The sequence below is a fragment of the Drosophila mojavensis genome, unplaced genomic scaffold (genome assembly GCF_018153725.1).
Source record: "Drosophila mojavensis isolate 15081-1352.22 unplaced genomic scaffold, ASM1815372v1 contig_36, whole genome shotgun sequence".
In the NCBI taxonomy this organism is placed as follows: Eukaryota; Metazoa; Arthropoda; class Insecta; order Diptera; family Drosophilidae; genus Drosophila; species Drosophila mojavensis.
In genome coordinates, this window is record NW_025318858.1 from 7,152,575 (window position 1) to 7,169,515 (window position 16,941).

Sequence of the window (16,941 nt, forward strand, 5' to 3'; positions counted from 1 at the left end):
GGGGCGCTTATGCCGTTGACTCCCGATGCCGTTGCTGCTGTCGCTGCTGTCGCTGCTGTCGCTGCTGTTGCCTTTGCTTTTGGGCTGCCCTGTCGTATGAGTGACGACTCATACGACATGTGCGCCCCGATGATGCGCCACCATGTTTGCCATGCCATGTCCTGCCATGCCCTGCCCTATGTCAGCTTTAGACTTGGTCTTGGTCGCCACTCATTTTTCGGCCATGTTGCGTATGCTGTCAAATCTCTTCCGCTCCAGCCTTTCGAATGCTGTTGGCATTTTTTCTTGGCATCAGCTACCGAAAATTTTTATCCATTGTTGTTGGGAAATGTCCGTTCTGGCACCGAGTTGGCCCGAGACCATTGTGTTTAGCTCTGCTGTGGAATGGGGCTCGTGCGTTAGGCCGAGCAAAATGGCAAAATGGCAGAGCAGCCAACAGCCAACAGCCAGCAGGCATCAGCTAGCAGTGAGCAGCCAGCAGCCAGCATTTCAGTTCTTTTTACTGTTGTCAAGTCGACAACACAAATACACAAATACACATAATCATACATTGATATCTAAGTGTATGTAGGAATGCGCACAAAGGCGCCGCCATTAAAGAGTCACAAGCGAATGAGAGAAATCCCATCGACTGGACTATGAACCATCCATCTATGAAACATTTGTCACATCTCTTGTCCAGACGAGTTCAATTCGTAATTCTTAACTTTATATCTTTACATTTAATATAATTTATTAAAATTATATGTATTAAATAAATCTCTTCTCATCTTTGAACTGAAGTAGTGTATAATGCATAAAACAAATTGTCTGTTTTATGGGCCTTGAGCTGGCTGCGAACTGATCTCAAATCAGTCGTGACTGAATAAAACAGTTTAATGCAGCCATTTCCATTTAATGTCAACGACTTTTTCTAATGCTTTATTTGTCATTTTTATATTAAGACAAACATCACGCACTCTTAACGTTCATATGATATGAATTGCGTGTTCAGAGTTGATAATTCAGTTCGACCATAAATGATATAAGTCCTAATCCTTAATCATTAAAAGATAAATTATTATTCAGACACTCAGAGCAATTGGTTAATAAGAATATTAATTATCATAGTGTACAGTTAATAAGATTCACTAACGGTTAACTAGAGTCTAGAGTGACTGATAAAATTCTATATAAATTCTCAAATTCTTTAGTTCCATTTTGTTTCTGGTTATGCTTTGTGTGTTTTCAACAACATAATTGCTGCATTTATGAGATAAGTTTTTCTTTTTTTTTTTTTTTCCTGCTTGTCGTCGCCAACAATCGAAATACATTTTAGACTTTACGACATTTGACACAGTGGTTAAACTTCTGTATCCGCTCGTTGTCAAAAAAATATCTGAATTTGTATTGATATATTTGAGTATTTGTTGAGCAATGAGAGGGGAGTTGGAAGGGGATGGGAAGGGAGATATGCAGTGCAATGTATAAGGGAAGTTTTGTAGAATGAAAGAAAAGATGGACTAATAGTAGCAATAGTTGTAAATGATAAATTATCTACAGCTTAATCTAAAGCTACTTAAAAAATACTTTGACTTTTATATCTATCAAACACAAATTTCCAAATATTAATTCAAATTGAGCTTTAAATATTATCTTTGCGACTATTTAAGCTTTTGTTTTATAGTGTTTAATTTAAGTTAATACTTGCTATAAGTTGTTAATTGTTATGTTCTAAGAATTGCTAGATAGCATTGTACTGATAAACAAAAAAAGTGAAATGTTTATCAACATATGAGACATTCTCTTATCAATTTTAATTGTTTTAAATACACAACTGTACGGGAAATACATATATCATTTTGTATTGCATATAGTTACAGTGAAATTGTGATGCATAACACTAAATCTTTTATCTGCTAATTGGGCCAATGATGTAATTTTATATCTGAATCCTAAACTAGCATTTCCTTATTACTTTGAGACATTCTAAACTAGAACAGCAAGAGAAACACATTTATTTTTTGGTTGCAATAAAATCGAGATAAGGTTATTTATATAGATAATCTTTATTTGCTATCGATATATTGTTTTTAAATTTATTGCACCACTTCTGCCTTTACCCATGCCCAAACTTTTAATAAGAATCTTTTTCTTTCAAATAGAAAAAGTGTGGTAAAACTGAAAACAATACTAATTATATAGCTGAAATAATTACCAATGATGATTATACGTATGTATATCTCCCTGTGAAGGGAATGCTTGTCTTTTGGACATTTTAATAGAGCTGCATCAAAACAACTTTATATAAAGGCATGCGCGCAGTAAATTCATGCGCTAACTAATTTCTGTTGTTTTTGTTTTTTGTTTTCTTTTAATATAAACATACAACTGTTGTTGAATGAGCTTATGCAATACCTCTGTAATTAGCCACAGAGTTTTTGTGTGTGTGTGTGTGTGTGTTTTTTTTGCATTGTTATGTGCCCAAAGCTGGATTATGTAACCGACAAACGACTATAAAAACTGAACAATAACCAGAAATGCCAAAACCGATATTAACTATTTAGATAAGTTGGGCGCTCTCGCTTGCTCGCTCTGTCTCTCCCCCTCTCTCTCTTTCTCTCTGTGTCTCTTGCATTCCCCTAGTTAGTAGATTTTGGCAGTCAGAAGTGGAGTAGAGCAGATGCAACTGTTTTATATAGAAAATTGTAATTGTATCAAAATTACAACTTTTGAGACTTGCCAATGGTTTGCTTATGCAATTAACTCTGATTGTTGTGATGTTGCAACATGTTGCATTTAGCCGACTGACTGACTGATTGAGTGAGTGAGTGAGTGACTACAGCGGCGACTTGTTGTCAGTGTGAAACCGCAAATTATTGATCAGTTAATAGCTGTGAGCCGAGGCAGGTGGGTTGCTCAAGTCGCAAAAGAAGAAGCATTTTAACCAAAGTCAGCGTCAGCGCCTTCTGCCCTCTCCGCTAATTTGGTCAACTAAAACGAGCACAATGAGAGACAAACAAAGCAGAGGCACATCTATGCAACAATGCAACAATTGCAGTTGCTGTTGTGCCATGTTGGCAATTTCTAGAGACTTCGCTTGTCGTCGAAGCTGATGTACTCAAGTGCAGCGTAAAGAAAGCTGAGAAATGTGCGCCATCATCATCATCATCATCATCATCATCATCAACATCATTGCCGTCTCTCGTTCGTTCTCCACGCTGTCTCTATCTCTCTCTGTGCTGTGCTTCTTCTTTTCTTAGTACTTATTTATGTCTTGGTCGCGTCGGCTCTCACTCAACTTGGCCAACATGTCTATTAACGGTAACTAGGTAAATGTTAGAAATTTGCCGTTAGGAAATTGCCTCTGGCTGTTGTTGCAGTTGCTGCGGTTGATGCTTCACTTTGGTTTCCGTTTGCGGTCGCAGCAACACAAAAATTAGATTCCTACAGGTATCTCAAAAAAAGATATATATATGCATATAAAAATAATAATAATAATAATTACAGATTGATTACAAATAAAAAATAATAACAGCAGTTTGGCTGAATGTTTCATTTCATATACATAATGCGGCTGAGCGTTAAATGACCTAATTATTATTCTTGAACAATAGAAGCTTTCTATTTTCTTCTTTTTTTTCATCTTCCTTTTACAATGCTTGACCTTTTTTGAAGACTTAAGAAAGAAATGATTCCCAGAATTCTAAAGTTGATTTGTAACTTTTTGATTTCTGATAACTTTTACTGTGCCATTAAATACGAATAAATGAAAAAAGGAATTACAACAATCTGTTACATTAATTCAATTTGAGCATTAGAATTTACACCTTTAGTTCCCTTTGTAAGTAGCTCAAATCCTAGTTAGTAAAATGATTAATATTAAGCATTAATTACTCCAACTTGTAGTTAATAAATTAATAAACATTTCTATACCTTTACCGACGGTTGAGAGCTTTAATACTTTCAGTATTTCATAACAAATAGATAGAGTGCAATTAGACAATAGCTAATGCTAAAGCTCAACACGGATACCGGTTTCTATTGATTCTTTCAATTTTTGATAATATACCATATACGAGTCTCTGCCTTGCTACAGTCAAAACAAGTGAAGTTTTCAAGGCGCTTAAGGTGTGGGCACGGCAGAGACACACCCCTCATTTGGTCGCTTACGTTTCCACTTGAAAGCTGGTCTAGACACTTCTGACACAAATGCGCCAGGGTCTCAGCGGGTCTCTCTCTGGGCGTCTCTTCCAGACGGTGCAGTGTCTGGCATTTAATAGAAAACAGAAGGCGATAGCTAAGCTGCGTAAATTTCCGCGTGGAGTTGTCAACGAGGTGACGTGGGGGTGTCATTGCTGATGTCGCGACGGTGCGTGTTGCCCATTGTCTGGTACGTTAGTAGGTGTGAAGCACTTGAGACAGTCGTAAGAGCACATATTGAGACAGGTGGAAGCGTTTCCACACTTTTTTTTCTCACTGTCTCAGATGCCGACTAGGTAGACATTGCAGCAGACGCACTATATCAACCAAAGAGGAATAAACATGACACTTGGGATAATAACTGATGAATGATGGGCTGATGACTGATGACTGATAACTGAGAGCTGAGAGCTGAAAGCTATTAACTAATAACTGATAACTGATAGTTGTCTGAAGTCAAAGGACTAATGAGTAATGACTGATGACAGATGACAGATGATTGACAATTGATAGTTGATGACTTAAGATAAAGGACTAATGAGTAATGACTGATGACAGATGACTGACAATTGATAGTTGATGACTTAAGATAAAGGACTAATGAGTAATGACTGATGGTATGACTGATAACTAAAAACTTGAAAGCTGTTTACTAATAACTGATGTCTGCTAGCTAATGTCTGAGGACAAAGGACTAATGAACAATGATGAATGATGACTGATGTGATGACTATGTAACACTGCTTTAACAGAATACAATTTCATCCAATACAAAAATGTGACAGCCAGTGGTAATTAGTTGGCTTTGAGATGGTTCAATGAACTGTATAGCTGGTTATATAATACCAATCGACCAACACCTCTGTCGAAAAACTGCCCACGACACTTTAGGAGGTGCGATAAGTGCAACAACAGGGTAGAATGTACGAAAATTACAAAAGAAGCCCATTAAATAAAAGCTGCATTAACGGCAAAATAAAAACAAAAACGAAAAAGAGAAGCATCAACATAGTAAGAGACTATTTAGTGGTTGCAGTTGCCACCAACATACAACAAAGGCATCACATTTCGTCACAGACAAAAAGAGGTTGAGTCTGAGTGTGTGTGTGTGTGTGTGTGTGGGCTAAAGGGAATCCCTGGAAAGGCAAGGCATGCAAGACAATGTTGCAATCCAAAACACAAAAGATTAACATACCCTTTATTGGCATAGAAAAAACAAGTCAAAAAGTCAACAGAGACTATCGAAAGTTCATAGGGTACGTTTTTGGTTATCTACAAATCGTAAACATGGCATCAGTTTTTTTTTTTTTTACATTTTCTATTTACAATGAATCGCTTGGTAAATTTTCGTAATTGTTTTAAATATTCATTGATTTCTAATATGGAGTTTTTCCAACTAAATTTAAAGTTGCTCCGGCTGCAAATAAAAACTTTCAGACCTTGTTAACAAGTGTTAACAATGTAAACTATTTTGCTGATTAAATGTGTAAAACTTTGTGATTGGCTGTGAAAGTTGTTCCCGGAATTTATTGTGTTTGAAAACAAGTTGTGTATATTAAATACAAATAGTTAAAATCTTGGCACTATAGGTATATATGATACAATTTAAAAACTTTAGTTACATCATCTAGCAGATGCTAGATGATTATTATATGGTATATTTTAATAAGCCCTATGTAGTATATTTAATAAAAATGTTTAGTAAAACGAACTTTCATTTCTACAACTTGGTAATTTGGTTAAAAAAGTAAATAAACAAATAATTTAAAAATTAAATAAAAAAAATATTTAAAAAATAATAAAATAATAAATAATAAATAAAAAAAATAAATAAATAAATAAAAAACAACTAAAATCTTAACGACTAGTATATATACACTCCTATAAGCTTGGATTACCATTAATGTGTTAGTTTCCGAAACATATTGAATATTGATATTCCGTTCCGTATATAAAGAAAGACAATAAATTCTTGCTATCGATCTTAGATCTCAACTCGATAAGAACTCAAACAGAAGCAGCAAACGCAAATCAGTAAAGCCGACTGAAGCTTTGGAGTCAGTTTTTAATTGATTGAATCCAAATCTTTTCGCCATTTTCTTACAATATTTTATTTCAGATAAAGCTAAACGTAACGCCAATAAAAATTGTTTAGGCCATGCTTGAAAAGCATGTTCTAATAAATTGAATCAACTATTAAAGTGCGTCGAACCACACAACTGGAAGGAGGAGAGAAACGGTTGACGATACTACAGCTCCTAGCATGGTGCGACTTAATGTTATCGAGCAACAAAGTACCAGTAACATAAGCGATAGCAGCAGCAACAGCAGCAGCACCACCAGCAGCAGCAACAATAACTCAATTCACAACAACATCGGCAGCCACAATGCGGGCAGATATTCATCCGCAGCATCGTCCACGACGAGCCTGAATAGCGCATTCAAGTCCGCCTCGCCGCCAGTTGCTAATATTGTAATGGTGCAGAATACACCGGTCGCGGCACCGCAAGCGGCACCACAGCTGGTGGCGCCAGCGTTGCAGTTGCACCAGCAGCAGCAGCAGCAGCAACCACATCAGCAACAGCAGCAGCAACAGCAACAGCACTCGTCCTCGGACAGCAGTTCAAACAATTGTCCGCTGCCGTCGTCGCCGCCATTGCTGCAGCAAACGGCGACACCGCCACAGGGTGCCCAAATAGTGCCACCAGTGTGTGCGTTACATCATCCGCAGCAGCAGCAGCAGCACCAGCAGCAGCTGGCCCTGCTAGCAGCTATGCAACATCATCATCATATGCTGCAGCCCCCACCGCCGCCGCCGCCCTCCAACAATGGCATACATCAAGGGCCACCAAACCCAGCGGCAGCGCATCAACAGCAGCAGCAGCAGCAGCAGCAGCAGCAGCCCCATGAGAATGGACACGGTGGCATCTCGCCCAATGGCAGCTCGGGTGACTCTTCGGCCAGCAGTGTTAGCAGCGTGTCAAGCAACAGCGGCGTTGGCGGCAGCCAGGGCAGCGGCGCCAGCAATGGCACCAATGGCATCGGACCGCCAGTTCAGGCCCCGCTGCCTCCCGGCCCGCTATACATTCAATACCCAGGCGATTTCTTTCCATCGGAGTACTATATAGCGCCGCACCCGCACGAGGGCATCTGTCCACAGCATCCACACCATCCGCACGCGCATCAACACCAGCATCAGCACCAGCACCATCATCAGCCCATGTGCGCCATCTCGGCGGAATATGGTGAGTTAAACCAACGAATTTAGCTTCGGCTCTTGGCGGTTGGCTGCTAATTACAGCCATCTTAATCCCAGCAGCTGTCTCAAGCAGTTCGCTCCGTAAAGAAAGTTTCTTAAGAGCCTCAGCTGCTGACTGTGGTTAATCTATGGCTAGAAGAGACTCGAAACAGTTTTCCCCTCTATTGAAAGATCAGTTTCACACTTATAATTGAAAATGAAAAACAAACTAAATACGAAAAGCTGCAGCAAACAAAAAATTATAGTATCTGTAAAAAGTCGCTACTGGTTTGACAACGTACGCCTACACAATAAACGCGGGTCGCTAGCGTAAGAGAATTAATCTAAAGAGAAACAGGGTGTCCAGGGTGTAAAAGAAAATATGGGCAAAAAGCCCATACTTAAAACTTAAAATGAATTTAAGTTTTTAATTTTTTAAGTTTATATATATGTAAGGCATAAAAGAAAAAAAAAAGCTAGAAATTATATATAATAATGAGAATGTTTATGCAAATTTTAAATAGAATTTGTAAACTGCACCCCATATTAATAATTGGCTTTATAATACAGTCGAGACCCGATATAAATATTAATAAAATTATCGAAAATGATCGAGAAGTACTTTTTTAAGCATATGCAATTTATTCGATTTATCACGATTTTTGATTTAGCAGGGTACAAATTATCGAGACTCGACTGTATATATCATATCTACTTCTGTTATAAGCGTAACACCCTGTATTTGTGTGTTGCTTATATACGACTTATCTAAATAGAAACGCTCTGTGGAAATAAACAAAAAAATTCACAGGCTGACTCATGTTTGACTTAATTAAGAATGAGATACACATATAGCAGATAGCAATATATTAAGAGTAAGCCGCCAAAGAGGTTCAACTAGATCTGCCTCCAGCTGCTTAAGCCATAAATGGTTCAAATCTTAGCCATAAACCACTAACTATAAAATGCATATTTAGACACCTTAATTTTGTCAACACCCCAGGCTAATATTGTGATTGATTCTTATGTAAAGTGAACTGTTTTAAGGTATCTCTAATGAAGCCGTGAGGCTTGAGCTATACTTAAAGAGAAACTTTTGGGTTACTTGACAAATTGAATTAAGTTACCATCGTCAACGTTTGTCTCGCCTAGAGCGTTAATTGCATGTGGTTGCACTTCGGCTTACTCATATGACGCCCATGCTTCCCTCATGTTTTTTTTGGCCAAAGGTGCTAAGAGCCATGCGGCAATAGAATCTTAAATATATGCTTTCATTAAAGGCCATAATTTCCAATTACATGCGCTCCCCTTGGCCCACAGGGAGGCTTGCCCATCTTAAACTCTGGGTTTCAGCAAACTCCCTGCCCCCTTGTCGCTCTGATTGTAGTTAATCGAATAAACTTGCAAAGGAAATGGCACTAAGTGCGTGTTGGACTCAGGCTCGACTTCTAATGGAATTTGCTCCCGGGGCGCGGTCTCCCTAGCTATATTGCTATGCATGGTATATGTATGTATGTATGTATGTATTTATGCATAGCATCTTATAATTATAAGAATGCTGAGTATGCTTTTATGACCCACTTCCTCGAAAAAGTGCGAGTCGAGATTGTCGTCGCTCTGTGGAAAACTGTGGAGCACATTTTTTGAGGCAGGCATCTCTAAATTGAATTGGCGTAGTTTCTATTTTACAGCATGCCCACAGACACACACACACACACACACACACACACACACACACACACGTACAAATGGATTATTAAGTGTGCTCCAGTTGGAAGTGCGTGACTACACGATATGAGAGCGTGAAGCTATTAGAGCTCACTATGGACAGTCTTCTTTGGGATATAGATAAGAGTATTGGGAATGGATATTAGAGAATTAGCAAATACTATTGTAGAAACATAGATTCAACTATGCAATCTTTGTTTAAGTAATTTTAATAAGCTTATATAGAAGCTGCATATATTAGTGTTATATGATAATGATGCAGACTACTACTATTAAAAACTCTGTGAACTCATATAAAAAAGCATTAAAAATCTTGTGAAATTTTTTTTTACTTCATCGTCCGAATGTATAATATATAGTAGTGGTAACTCACCTATTTAATCATTAGCCTCTTATACAATGACACAGATGCTTACTTCAAACTCGACTTTAAATATCTTAATTAGAGGTCTCAAACATGTGTAATACATAACGCGACCTGCCCTTAACCATTTTCGGTATTTTGTGCCCTGACCTTTGTAATTCTGTAATTAACTGTATGATAATTAATGCTCTAAGCATTTGCTCTCCCTCTCTCTCTCTTTCTCTCTCTTTCTCTCTCTCTCTCTCTGACTGAAAAAAAAGTTTATTTCTCGTTGTCTCTGACTCATGCTTGGGCATTTGTGATGCTATTTGCATATGGATCTACTCTTCAGGCAAAACAAGTTTTGTCTTCAACTAAAATTTATGAGGGCTCTTAAAGCGCGAAAATGTCATCGTGAGTGCCCAACCAGTTCTTTAACAATCAGAACCGCCGACATTCACCTACCTATACACATATCTGTAGATACGTATTATATGTACAGATTTAATGACTGAATACTATATAAATGATATACCTACTGCATATGTATATACATATATAATACTGAATAGGTGTATATAAATGATAGATATACATATATGATTATATGTATATGTTCCATTGAATGCTCGAGTATGGGAAGGAAATCTGACATATCCAAGACATTCATCTTTTTATACTATTAAGCAATATAATTAAGTTTCTTTTAATAATCGTAAATAATAAAAATTTGCATTTATTTAACCAAGTTCTCCGTCTAGCTGTGTTTTATAGCAGCCAATGCGAATTCATGAAAAGTGTAAAGAAGTTCTTGAAAGCTTTCGTGTTTATTCTTACTCACTTGATGCCCCTAAATTCTTTTAAAGCATAGTTTTAATAGCCTGTCCCAATTCAAAATGAAATTTCATTTTGTTTTTGGCTTTGTAAAAACCTTTGTTAATGGCAGACTTACAGACTGAAGCGTGGCTGATAACATGGATTAAATTGAGCTAAAAATCACTAAAATACTCGGATCACCATATGAGATCTAGATTCTCACAAACTTTAGAGTTTAAGGGTTTCAAATTTAAATCTTTAATGTAAATTTTAGTCAACTGCACACCCTATTTATTTAGTTGCTCATACACTGATTTATTCGTTCTCCATCATCGCTCAAAAAATATATATTTTCCTTGCAAAAATCAGTGCTGCATCGAGGTGTTTCTAGTCGGTCGTCTTCTTCTATATCCCACTAGTATTGACTATTTCAATAAGTTTTCTATTTCTATTACTTTCCACAAGCCGATCTATGTACATACATATGTATATCTAAACATATATTTATCTTAAAATAATTTCACGTAATTCTAATCCCAAGTAAATCATCCATTTTTTTTCGCGAACGAGCGCAACAAGTGTTCCGGTAGGTGTTGAAGGTATTTTGTTTTGCCTCATGCTTTACCTGAGATGACAAACGTATTATTTCAGCATTTCTCACAAAAATACATCTCTCAGTTGGATGTGACCTTGTCACAAGAGACGCAAATAAAATATAGCCAGGCGGCCTTTGTGAAGCTCTGGCTTACCTTTGGCTAGCATTCCACGTGTTGCAAATTCACTCTCTGTGTGTGTGTGTGCCTGTGTGCGTATATGTATGTTTTTTTTTTTTAATAGCCTCTGAATGAGTTTGGCAAATGTGCTGGAGCCAAAAATGGACATGGACAGCACATAAAATAGTCTACAAACTTGGAAATTAAACAATATTAGTTGACAACATTTAAATTATGCAAGCATAAATCTTAAGCTATAAATGTAGATGCACACACACATACACGCACATGTATGCATATGTATATAAAAATGGCGCCCAGCAACTAACTGCTATGTGTGTATACGTAAGTGCATGTGTGTGTGTGTGTGTGTGCTTATTATTTGAACATATTTTATGTGTCTTTTGAACGCATTTTATTTATTTCGTCGTATTTCTCTTGACTCTGGTGGAGAAAATTGCAGCCGGAATGGCAGCGCAGTTTTCATTTATTTTCTGTTACTCTCTCATTGTTGTTGTTGTTATTGTTGTTGTTGTTGTTGTCACTGCTGGTACTCTTGGCTAGGGCCACTTATGGCCCTAGCGCCCAAGCGGGTTCAACAACCGACAAAAAAGGAGAAGCAATGCAAAAAATTGGCATCAAACAACAGAACTTACTTAAGATAAGCGGGATGGGGCAGAGTGGGGCGATGTGGTGCGGAACGGAGCGATGGCTGTTGAAGGGATGACGAACGGGGTCCTAGCAAGTGGCAACACACATGCAACGTGCATTAAAAATCGTAACTGTACCAACTTTTATCTCGTTCGCTCTCTCTAACTCTCTCTCTCTTTTTCTCATACAGTTCCTATCCTACTTCAGTTCGCTGACAAGCTGAGTGCTATTCTCTTAATTCTCTATATTCTCAGTCTACTAGATATATACATATATATGTATGTATGTATGTATGCATGCTTTGTCTGTTATGTATGTTTCAATTGATTCTGTTTTATTTTTTGGCTTTCTCGCTGCTGATGATTTACTTTTTGTGACCATTAAAAAATGTGGTATATAAAATATGGCTAGGCTATGAAAGCTATATAAAACCATATTGTGATTTAATGATTTTCTAAGTTGAGTTTATATACCTATATTTTTAATAAACTTTCTGAAGAAAATATACTATATGTTTTACAAATATGTGGATATATACTCGACTAGTTAGAGCTTTACTTATTCAATTCAACGAATCTGAACATTTCTTGATTTCATATTTCGCACATGTGTTTACAAATATGTTTGAAGGTGAAGCACAAATTTCGTGTATTTCAAAGAACGGCGATTGGCATGAAATTCTACATGAAACTATAAAATTTTAGTTGGAAATTGTTTGAAATTCTTTTGGTTTATAAAAGATTTCTCCAACAAAATGTTTTGTTAATGGAATTTTTGAAAAATATTCCATGGAAACATAGCTGAAAATGCTGTGTTCATAAAATTTGTCTACCTGTTCAAGCTCTCTGGCTATGAAAACGTTCCCTGATGAGTTTTTGTTTTACTATCTGTCTGTCGATTGTCGTATTATCACTGAAGACTTCAATTATCTAACTGTAATTTATTTTTCTCTTTTACTTGCAGGTAAGCATGTGAATGAATTTAGTCGTACTCAAAGTGTACCCAAGTGTAAGTGCAAGTGGAAAATCCAACAGCGCTTTCAATTAGCGATTGCTGGCAAAACTTTTAAATGCCGGTCAAAACAGTCGTAGTACTATCTAGGAGTGAAAATAAATGTGGCAAGAGCTGTTCGAGCTGTTTTGTTACCTTTCCAATGCACAGGCATTCCGGTGGTCTTGGTGCACGGGACAAGGTCAGACAGACAAACGTTCAACTTTTTTACAGTTATGCAATCATAGCGTTGTCTGCCAGTTGATTGGAAAGGGAAGGATGGGGGCGGAAGGCGGAAGACGGAAGACGTAAGGCGGAAGGCGGGAGGCATCTCAATCCCATTTCCTGACCGCACATCTTTAGAGTTGGCAAGCAGACGCCTGCCTGTGTTGCCTGCAAATCTTCCAACTTTTTATGGGCACTCGCAAATGCGGCAACTTAACGAGGTCAGGGTGAGGCCATATCTTGCTCTGATCCTGGGTGTGGATAGAGCTACACTCCAATAGAGCTGATGATGTCACTGCTCAGAGGGTTTAGTATGCTGTCAAACAGAGTGATATATATTTATACGTATCAAAATATATGTTATCACAATGCTAGCTGCAATTGAAATTGTGACAGCTCCCTATGGTACTTTGCATTGTTAGTTGGACTAGCAAATCGGAAAGAGAAGAGCAGAAATCGCTGCCATTAAAAGTTGAAAAGTTTTGGTAGGCAAAGCCCATTAACCGAACTTGTCGATCTGCTTGCAACAAAGTTGCATGCAATCAGCTGCAACAATGTTTCCCACTAAAGTAATTTACTTGAAGAACAAGCTTAGGCTCGATTAAGTCAAGTCCCAGATGAATCACTGTGCATCTCTTTTTGCCAGTTCAGCAATTTTTGCATGAGTTGGTAATATTATTAAAACTAATCTGAGAAAGGGCAAAGAGTAAAGCAATTTATTCATTCATATTTCATTTGATTTGACATTCATGGGAGGTGTATAAAAGTTTGTAGAGTGAAAACTTAATAATCATATTTGTTAATTTAAGGCAATTGCAACAAACCTTCATAACGTTAACTATATTTCTATATACTGTATATAGAATTAAACCTTTTTATCTTAACTCACTTTCATGCAAATTGAGTTCGGGAAAATAATTTGACTATTAGAGAAGTATACACTATATATTTGTGTATATATGTTTGTTATCTATCTGGCCAATTAGAGCTTGTGTTTTTTTAATAAAGTTGGTGGGGCTGTTCGCTAGGTCCCTTATGACTACTGGTGATTCATAAAGTTAGTGCAGTTGAATATTGACTCAAATATTAGGCATTTAACTCAAGTGTTGGTCATGCATAATGCACCATAGTTTGCCCTATGCCCCAGAGCTAAACTTATTTCTACAAAATTCACCGTAACGCCAAATGTTTGCCTGATGATTCATTCGGCTCATCCGGCTGCATATGGCACACGGCCAGGGTTTTTTATTACTAGATTTGAATACGTAAACCTATATTATCATTAATTTACGCTACACAACAACATTGGGGAACAACATCATTCGGGAACATTTTTATTTTCACTTATCAAAAATAATATATTTTTTTAAAATCATTTTGAAAAGTATTTCATTTATATCAGCGACCGATGTTGATTAAATTTCATAGTTAAAATTTGCCCGTATATTGCCCAATTTTGTTGTTCTACTTAAAGCTTTACGCTTGTCAGCCAATTCATTAGTATTCCAATGAATTGGAATAATTGTGTTTTTGCAGATGTTTTGCTATTCATTGAATAGGAATGCCAGTTGGAAATTGAGGGCAAACTCAACTTTCTACGAGTATATAGACAGAATCAGTGCACAGCTGTATTTATATAGCTGACATCGAAATATTATACTTCTTTTTACATTTGTCATAAAATATTTATTGCAATTACTAAATGACAATTCATGAAAATGTAAGAAATCTCTGGAAATTTACAATTTCAATTTTTAGTATTGAAAATTCCTTAGAAAAAAAAAAAAAAACACCTGATACTAGGTTTGGGCTTATGTTACACTTGGCTGGTTGAAAAAGTATGTATGTATGTGTGTATGTGGCCAAGATGGGTTTAGTTCCCTTTAATTAACTACGTTTTAAGATTTGCCTTCAAAATGAATACCGACATTCCGCCTGGCGAGTTGGTGCGCCGTTAAGCTGTTTAGCATTAATTAAGTTTGAGTTTAGTTGCAAACAGTCCGCCACTCCAGCGCTTTCGCTCTGGCAGGCATTTTACTGTCTGCTGGCCAAATGGTAAGCTCCACCACGCCTACACCCGCTACGGAAATTCCCGATGCCCGATCCCCTATCTCCCGCTCCCTGCTGCCTTTTAACACTTTCAATGTGTCTAGTCAGCTTTTATACTCTGGCCGAAGGTATTCAAAGCTGAACAGCAAATTCGTAACGCATCTATAACTGAATTTGCCGAAGCGCATTTCAACTCTAAATAGTTATGTAAAACTTGAACAAATATATTTTCTGGTTAATTATATTCCTGAACTATTAGCAAAAATCATATTTACATCGGCATACTTTTTCAAATAACGTGACCTATTATAATATCATGTTTGAGGTATATTACTTAAAAAATAATAATAATTAATGCTTTTATGTTAAATAATACCAATGTGGTTAGCAAAATATATTTCATAAAGAATATTAATATTGTCGATTATTATTATTATTCTATATTCATTTATTATTATATCATATCATATCATATATTTATCAAATGTCTGCAAGAGTATTTCATATTTAATATACTAAAATACTTTGATTTTCATTCATCAATCTTATTTTGCCCATTTATAACTTAAGAAATGTATGTAATAGTTTGAGCGAAGAAAGTATGAATCGATGTCTTTCATAGGCGTTTGTTTATAATAGGTGTAGCCTATAAAATTTGCATGTGGGTTAAGACAACATTCAGAGAAGCCACAAATATTACAACAGCTCATCTCGCTGTCCATAAATCTTATAAATATTTATATATCTCACAGAGTTCAATAGCCTTATAAGAATATATACAATATGATATATTTTGCATTTCTCTGTGATTAGAGTATTCGTAAGTCGTGCAATTTCTCCACTAAAACACTAAACATTCAGACATTCGCTGCATTTTAAATGGATTGGATTTTCTGCAGTTGCAGTTGCAGTTGGAGCCGCAGTCGCAGTCGCAGTCGTCGCTGCTGTTATCGACTATCATGAATTTTACTTTGCAATGGTATGCATCAGCGCACTAAACCGACATTTTTACACCTAAGTAGTGGAGGCAAACGTGTAATGGAGTTGCCGTTAAAGAACGGCTGGCTATGCGCGTCTGCTTTTTACGGCTGATTAGGTCAGAGCCTAAGCTCTACGAATATTGATATGGAAAATAGTTGAGCGACTGCTTGCCCTGTGCTTGACTCAATCTAAGTTTAACTTTAGCCTCATATTCGGTTCGCCTGCAACTCTGGCTGGTAGCTCTATCAAATTCGTGTTGACTATAACTCCAACTTCTGCTGTTTTATTAACTACATTTGCTTGCCATAATTAAGTACTAAAATATTTATAAGAAATCTGCAAAGTTATTTAAGTACCATGATGTGCAACAAAACAGTAAAAGCAGTAGTAGCAGCAGCAGCAGCAGCAGCAGCAGCAGCGCCAGCAGCAGCTTGTAAAAGTTTTAGAGAAGTATTTGGATAACGATGGACTTCCTCCATTAATACTTATTTTTTATCTTCATTCACTTTACACAGACCTCGAAACCGAGTTTGATTGTGCACTAAAACATCCACTTCCTTTCTTTCTATTTTTATAGGTCCAACGGCCGTTCAAATGGTCTCCCACAACCGTCAGCCGCCGACGATGACGATGCCAGTGCAGGTGCCACCATATGTCAATGAAAACGGAACTTTGACCCATGTGGTGCTACCGCCGCAGCAATACCAGCAACTGCATACCGGTCAGGGACATCTGCATGCAGGACCATTTGTAAGTACAATTTTAGAGTAGATTCACGATTTACCTAGTACGTATAACATAGAGGCAGGCGAGAAAGATTCTAATTAAATCACAAACTACTAAAGATATATAAAAAATATCATATCATCATTCCTTTTGGCTAGCTACTGAATTTTTTGAGACTGAAATACTAAATAGAAGTTGCGTATTTATATTAACTTGAAATAGAATATATATACAGTCGAGTCGGATTAGATTTTTTTTATTTTTTTTTTGAGATTAACACAGAAATTCAAATGATCAAG

At 36.9% G+C, this 16,941-nt stretch overlaps 1 protein-coding gene across 1 annotated transcript in view; it reads left to right on the top strand.

Moving 5' to 3' along the window:
• Positions 1–16,941, top strand: part of LOC6576229 — a 55,365-nt gene that overhangs the window by 29,962 nt on the left and 8,462 nt on the right. The window contains 2 exon segments of the mRNA XM_044009043.1: positions 12,635–12,679; positions 16,494–16,666. Of these exon segments, the coding sequence (XP_043864978.1) occupies positions 12,635–12,679; positions 16,494–16,666 (218 nt within the window).